The sequence below is a fragment of the Beta vulgaris genome, chromosome 4, assembly GCF_026745355.1.
Source record: "Beta vulgaris subsp. vulgaris cultivar EL10 chromosome 4, EL10.2, whole genome shotgun sequence".
NCBI lineage: Eukaryota > Viridiplantae > Streptophyta > Magnoliopsida > Caryophyllales > Amaranthaceae > Beta > Beta vulgaris.
Window position 1 is genome coordinate 38,031,893 of NC_079205.1, and position 8,170 is coordinate 38,040,062.

The 8,170-nt window shown below is 31.9% G+C and overlaps 1 protein-coding gene across 1 annotated transcript; it reads right to left on the reverse strand.

The window, feature by feature from the left end:
- Positions 1-378: 378 nt before the first annotated feature.
- On the reverse strand, positions 379-3,691 carry LOC104883701 (tetraspanin-6). Its single transcript, XM_010668257.4, has 3 exons — positions 2,780-3,691; positions 801-1,120; positions 379-616 (listed from the first exon to the last, which is right to left on the reverse strand). Exons 1-3 carry the CDS (start codon positions 3,269-3,271, stop codon positions 577-579), a joined length of 852 nt encoding a protein of 283 aa, XP_010666559.2. The 5' UTR covers positions 3,272-3,691; the 3' UTR covers positions 379-576.
- Positions 3,692-8,170: the final 4,479 nt, after the last annotated feature.

Sequence of the window (8,170 nt, forward strand, 5' to 3'; positions counted from 1 at the left end):
TGTTAGAAGAGGAGAGAGAAAAGAAAGAGTAAGAAGAAAGTGGGACTTGGGAGGGAGAGGAAGCAATACGTTATTGGGACTCTTGCACGTCTGAAGTAACGTGCATTAGGAAGTTTTCCTTACGGGCATATGGACCACAATAAGTTATTGTGTGGACCATACAGGATCATTTAAGAATTTTACTATATATAATACACGATACACTTAAGATTATTTTTACTCATTTAAACTTTTCAGTGTACGAATTTTGCTCAGCTAGAGTCCTTCAAACGAGCAGTACGTAATTAAAAAAAAACCAACATTGAGTTTGTCATACTGACGGTACAACCACTGAACCACATATATGATAAAATTTGTACAAAATTTAGTCTTCCTCACTTTGTAAGAATGATAGCCATAACTTCATAAGTAAATGGATACAACCCTATCTAAATAGATACAAGCTTAGCTGGAGAAAAAGAGCTGACCCTTTGTACAAAAAGAAGGAACCAAGAACAAGCACAAGGACAATAGCACCACTTTAATTTGGATCCCTCAATCTAAAGATATGCTTAAAAGAGTTGCATAATACTTAAACTACCAAAGCTGTTCTCTTCTATCACGCCACCATCTCCACCTGAAATAGTATTGCCATCTTTTTTGTTAACAGAAGTTTATATAAAAAGAACATTGATAGAAGCAAAGAAATCAAACTAAAATCACCTTAAGACAAGAAAATATACTGGTTGATCATAATGTGTTATATAACTTCAATTCAAAACGATAGTATTTTATGGTGATAATGTCAATGAATAGCTCACCAGTAGAAGTCCCATCGAGGTCTAACTTTCATCATGCGGTTATGGCCATACGGATAATCGGATTCAGCCCGACGAGTATTTTGGAAGGCACAACAACCAATGGAGTAAATGCCAATGAGCAATATAAGCATGACTACATTCAGAACAGAAAGTTTGTGCCAATCCCTCCTTATGGTCTCCAACACCCCTGCCTTACAAGAATCACACTCATAGCATAACAAATTCGGATCATTGTTCCACTTGTAGCAATCCGGATCTTGGGTCACCATCACGTTTTCTTGCCCATAGGTGCATGATGTTGGTGGCTTGCAGCATCCTGACTGTTCATGATGAACCCCATAATTGATATAAAACACGGTAATCAAAGTCATAACAATCTAATAGTGGAAATTTAAGCGTAGCTATGTAAAATATTAAATATGGTGTAACCTTATTTTTATTATAAATATATACTTAAAACTTAAAGAGTCGGGACTATCTTTGCGTGTAAGTCGTTCTTATTCGTTATTCCTACACGTAATCACACTACTACTTAGTGCTATAAACTAATTAAACTTTACTTCTGAAATTTGATACTTCCTCCGTTTCGTTTTAAATTTAACAAATGAATATTTTATATCTCACAAATAATACCCATTTGTTGTATTTGAAATGAAACGGAGGAAGTATATGCAATCTAAGGGGGGAATTATTGAACAATAAATAAGAATTAACAACACTGATAATGGTAATTTAATCTTAATCTTCTAATCTATTCTAGAAAATTTATTTTATGTTTATTATTGATGGTATGGTTGTATAGTAATACTGTTAAATTATTTAATATTGACATTTATAAGATAGATGCAGAATAAGAGCATGGAAGATCACTTTTCTTCACCAAAGACTTCAAACATTAATTAAGGTTAATGAGATCATTGTGTTGCCAAAGCTCATAGTAAGTTGCTGCAACATTTTTATTGACAAATGTTACCCTTTGGACTGAAAAGTTAATGTGAGTTTGGTAATATTATTCACTTTCTCTTGTCTTTCTCTTTAGTTTAGCCATCTACTTTTTCTAGCAAAATATGTAAAAAAGTAAAAACTTTATTGATAAAGTAGGAAAACATAAGATTTAAAAGATGCCTTTCGGAGAATTGCAAGTTTACCAGAGAGCATGATGAATATTGAATTTGAAATGCAAAGAAACAATAAATGAATTCCTACTGCAATATTTTATTTCCTTGATAAAAGCCATTCCCGCTTCAGGACTCCAAACGACCATACCTCATACAAACACCCCTCCCTATGGGCAAGGGGACAAAGAACCAATAACTTAAATAATTATCATTATTATTATTGTAATTATAATTATTATTCACCTCACAAATGATTAATTGTATACTTCAATTCTTATCATTATTTTGAAAAACAAAAGTTCAAACAGGATATCAAAATTGTTAAAACCAAGTACTACACATAACAATATTAAAGTGGAGAAAAAAGGGAAAAAAAAAGACAACACATGTTCAAATAATAGTCATTTTGCTATGAAAGCTCTTAATTTCGGTCAAAATATATAAAGTGATCCCAACTTCAAAAAGTATTTTCTCAAAAATCGGTTCTTAATCCAAAATTTACCTATTAAACCAATCAAAAGTACCAAATAACTCATTATATTATATTGAACCTTTCACATTTGTTGAGAACATTTTGTAAACTCCTCTTTTCACTCTCTCCCCACCCAACCTCAAAGGAATGATTGATTGATAATTTATTTAAAACAAAAGGAGCACTAGAATCATGCATGTGAAACTCCGACTAAATTACTTGATTAATTCAGTTGATCACCATTTTGAAAAGAAATCCAAAGAAGAAATGTTTCATGTTGATCGAAGTTGAGACCTTTTAAAGAGACCAAATGATATATAGTAACCTATCTAAAGAAAATGTTTATTTCAAAAAAAAAAAAAAAAAAAAAAAGCTTAGGGAGTAAGTACCTGAATAGAGGTCATATCATTCCTAAGATAATCAACAGGAGTCCAAGCAGCAACTTTAGCACAAGTCTTAGAGCCCATAATACAACCCCTAATATTATTCCAATATTTAGGGTTATTCACTCGGTCCCTTAACCAAGGGGAGTAATCTTGTAAGTGAAACTCTTTGTATATCCTACCTGAGACACGATCACCACCCCCTTGGCTGGTAACTATAAACCCAAAAACCGTTATTACCATTAAAGCCACAATGAGTAGCAACATGACCACCAAGTACACCCACAACGCCCACGCTACGTGAAAGCAGGCGCCAATGAACCCTGCTAGGGACACTATGAGGATAATGAAGCCGACTACGAGTAGCGGAGTTTGAAGGAAATTCACGCATGTCGTGCTGTCTTTCGCCATATATAGCCCGGCTCCGATGATGGGGATAGATGCTAGAAGAGAGAATAGGTTTAGGAAACCTATTACTGTGTTACTCAACCGGTACATGATTATATAGTACAAGTACAACTACGCGATGAGTAATCTCTTAATTACTTGACTCAACTGCTAAGGTGCTTGTTTCACTCAAGATATTAAGCAGTGCGGTCTAATAATGATTGGAGATAGTTTTACGTGTTTGGAGCTTAACCTGTGTCTAACCTCTACTTGCTACCTCAAACGCTATTGCCAAACAGGCTTAGATGAGTAGCGGAAAACACTGTTTAATAAAGAAAACACACTTGTATTACCAAAACTCGAGTATATCTATGCTCTAAGTTGAAGATTTTGTGTTTGAAATTAGTGTGTGTATGATTGAGGTGGATGTTTCTTTGGAATTGATGAGGTTATGGAGGTGCATATATTGGATAGCTTTATGAAGATTTATAATGAAGTGGGACTAAACTTTATATGGACCAGTGTAAAAAAAAAGGACACAGGAAAAGATAAGGCAAATGAATCTCCAATTAGCTTGTTTACACTTGCTTTTCTGTGACTATGGTATTAAGGTACACTTTAATATGTGCAATAATCTTTTTGCGTCCGATCCATTGACTAAACAATCATACCCTTAGCTACTAAGGAACTCATTATACGCTTTTCTCTTGTCCTTTATGTATGATTTTGTTCAGACTTCCTTTTCCTTACTATGATATCCTTTTTTTCGTAAATTTCTAATTGTAGACATATTGAGAATGAGGAATAGGTTAGTGGTTAAATCTTGCCTCGGTTCCAGTAGATTTTGAGATCGATTTTTATTCTTGATAAGTTAGGATCCCGTTTGTTCCTCCTAACTTGTCAAGTTTCTCATTACCTTATTAAAAAAAATATTACCATTTTTTGTACTCGCTTTTTATAAATATATATATGTATATTAAATTCTTGTAATCTAAAAATTTATTGTTGATAGAGTATAATATATACTATTCTCTAAATTTAGAATCATAAGAAAAATAAAAGAACAATTAGTTGCGCAGCAAATAATCTTAATACGTCTTCTGGAGTTTAGACTATGCTATTGTTATACTATAGTATTATTGTCTATGTACAATTACCTTCCAAAGCATGTAATAAGTTGCTAAAGATTATAATGACGGGGAAATTTTATTTCATACTATATCTCATGACGCTCTCTTGTAGAAAAATTATGTCTATTATTATTATTTTTTTATTAGGAAATTAGGTCAGCCCAATGGCGAACCCCTATAAGGCTACTAGCTTGTTGGGGTTAGCTCTTATATAAGTTAAGGGGAAGCTGTGGTATCCCTTATCGAAAAGACTTGTATAGCTTTAATCTCACAAAAATTATTAAAGTAAAGATTTATTTTTATTCTTTGCTCATTTATAAATATGTGTAATAAGGAAAGTTCTACATTAACAAAAAGACATATATAAAAAAAAGTGTAAAAAGAGTAAACTTACAATTGAAAATATAAACTAATGAATAAATTAATTTTCAAACAATTATAAAAACAAAGATTTACAGAAAATTTTACTGTCTAAACTAATAACAATTTCAAATTACATGCATAAACAAACCATGAAAGAATCAAGAAACTTAGAGAATATTCATTTTTTTCATTTTTTTGAGCTCACAATCAGTTGAGATAATAAATAATTAAAGAGATGAACATATTGATTTGATAATATCAATTTAGAATTTTTTTTATGGAATCACTATTCACCATAGTATCCTTAAAACTTCAATTACCCAATAAAATTAAATTGAACTACTACTCATAAAATGCGCCTATAAAATATATGTATTTTTGAATAAATAAAAAACATAACCTGGATCATTTTTTAAATGGAGAGTTATTGAATTATCTACCATATACAAGATAATATACAGTTGCACGCATCGCGTGCATATAGTACTAGTATCAATATAGTCAAGCTACACAGATAAATATTTTCCCTAAATAATGTTATATAGATAATTCTCACTTTACCGTTCACTTTATTCCCATACTAGCGTCTACATACGACAAAGGCGGTTTTATCAAACATCCTGCTGATTTTCTTGAATTTCAGGTTCAATCATGTGCATACGAAATTTGGTGTCAAGAACATAAATCTGAGGCTTGGTCTATGTACGGATGGATAAACCCACATGAATTCTTTTTGAAAAATTGGAGAGAGAAACCACTAACTCACTTAGCGATGCACAACATAATCACTAACTGCTAGTTAACTGATTTAGCCAGTTTGTCTAACTAAACCACAAAACACAAGAGAAATTGTTGAGTTCACCATTAACTGAGCTAGTCGGCAACTAAAATTAACCGCTAACTTAGTTGCAATATTATTTTTGGGCACCACAAAGTGAGTTAATGGTTTACCTTCGCGGGTTTTTTTAAAGAATCATGTGCTTATGTGGATGGTAGTTTGGGTGTTAAGTTTGAATGAACAGTTTAGTGGAAATTAAGTTGATGTGTAACATTATGTAGGAAAAAGATTCCTACATAAATATGTATAGAATTCAACCAATATAATTGATAAAGTTTTGAAAACAATATTCAAAACTTAACATTAAATCTCATTCACATTATCACCTATATGGCTTTCTATACATCCAAAGAAAAGAATTATATTTCTTAAAAGGAACGAAAGAATTATATGGATGCAATTACGAAAATCAATCACGGCAAGAAAAGAAAAAGTAGGGATAATTCTAATCCAGAAAATATAACGAGTGGAGCTTTATGTACAACTTTTTCTGGGTCCATAAATTTGCGCACATCCACTAATACTCACTACCTAATTATCTCTCTAGAATATTTTGATTCCCTCCTTCCTTATCTTCTGCGGTTCTGCCCTATACTATAGCTTTCATAAAAATGCCTTGCTTGATTCTCTTTACGCATCCACTAATTTTGTTATGGCTATTTTATTCCCTCTTTTTATGTAGTTGGTGACTGAAATTATTGATGCCTTTCAAAAGAATAGAATATATGTCGAGAATTTGGAGTGACTTTCGAATGCTTTAGGCTGTCTAGTCATACCTCAACAGTTATACGTGACATACGTAGAAATATATTGGTGAGGACCGAAGCAGGGGAAGCAGTGTCTCTGATATTGATGGTAGCAATGGCATGCCTAATGCCTAATGCCTAATGCCTAATGCCTAATGCCTGTAACTTACTCCCTCCGTCCCAAATTAGTTGTTACATTTTGACGGTAGACACTATTCACGTCATAACTTTGACTATCTTTTACTCCATACACATAAGAAAAAACATAATCATGTTGGATCTTGTTTCATTTGTCCCAATTTGTATTTTCCAAACGTATAATATTTATAAGTTTTTCATATATATAACTCAAGATATTGGTGTTTAAAGTTACATCTCGTAAACCGTGAAAAAGCAAATGTAGCGACTAATTTGGGACGGATGGAGTAAGCAATTAAACCTATCAAGACCTCAAGAAAATTATACTATGCTATGTCAGTTGGCATATCTTGAGCAAAATCGCCTCCATTTCAAATGACGAATTAAATAAAACACAAAACAACTTCTTACCTGAAATTAAGCACAATAAAGTGAATAAATGTCTGAACTTTAAACGAAATTAGAGCTTAACAACACCATAACTAAACAAAAGCTTAAAAAATTATTTGAGGAATTAGGAAAACAAAGGTTTAATGAAAACAAATGATACAAACCCAGATCAAAGAACAATTAACGAAGAGAATCAAGTAAACATGCGAGATTATAAGTTAAAAATAGAAAACACATAGTCGAAACTCGAAAAATCAATTCAACAAGAAGAATTGAGGACAAGGGGATATACCTTATGATGCCTTTCCATTAATGGAGTAAAGATCAGACTTCGAGAGATAGAGAAGAGAGCGAATCATATAGGGTTGAGAAAGACGGGAAAAATGAGAAAATGTGATTTCAGCAGGGGGAGGTTGAGAACAATAGGAAAGAGAAAAATCGCACATTTTAATTAAATTGCTCAAATGCTTGAATTTGTGAATTTTTTTTTCCATTTTTGAGAAAGCTTATCAAATGTTAATTAGTTGGACTTTTTTTTTCCACGACTGTATGCTCGAATATAAATTTAATCATGCAGAAAATTATTTTAAGTCATATAATAATAAGCTTACTTAAGGTTACAAATGTATTATTAACTATACCTATAAGACGTGTCAGTGTAGTGTACTAGCTAGTATTAGTGATATTAAATTTACATGCAACACTCTAAAATGTTACCTAAAAGAAAGTATTGCCTACAAAAAAAGTGTTATCCTCTACAGTAAAAATACTAACTATCAAAAAGTGTTGCCTTAAAGTGTTACATATTAAAAAATGTTACCTTGAATAGTTAGAATATTACCACCTTAAAGTGTTACATATTAAAAAGTTTTATCGTCTCAGTATTACCTATAAAAAAAGTATTACCTTTTATTGTTACCTATTAAAAAGTGTTACATGTAACTACTACATATCACTAAAGTATTACAAAAATGTTACCTATATGTCAATGCAAATTAGATCCCAAAAAGTGTTACCATAGTGTATTACATTAGGTCAATTATGTACTAGTGAATATGTAACACCCCGATAATTCTCTCTTTTCAGAAATACCTTTATAATATAAAAGTAGAGAATTGCTCAAGTATTATCACCCGTGTGATAACGTATCGGCTTATTCAGAATTTTGTAGCGGAAAAACATATAACTAACTTTAACCTTTTATTATAAATAAAATTAAGTGCTTTGAAATCAAACAATCTAAATTAGTCTACTCAAGCAACTTAATAAAATGCGTTCTTCTTAATGCAGAAAAGTAAAATATACTAGTTACACATTCTTTCCATTCCAGATTCCCAATGATGCACATCTGCGAACTTGTAATGTCAATATTTTACTGAATCTGCTCACAAAAATGGGTCATCAC

Excerpts from the sequence above, each read along its gene's own strand:
- LOC104883701 (XM_010668257.4), bottom strand. The coding sequence starts at position 3,271 with ATGTACCGGTTGAGTAACACAGTAATAGGTTTCCTAAACCTATTCTCT. Across the intron at positions 1,121-2,779 it reads ATGATATGACCTCTATTCAG|TCAGGATGCTGCAAGCCACC; the intron begins GTACTTACTCCC and ends CATCATGAACAG. Across the intron at positions 617-800 it reads CCTCGATGGGACTTCTACTG|GTGGAGATGGTGGCGTGATA; the intron begins GTGAGCTATTCA and ends ATACTATTTCAG.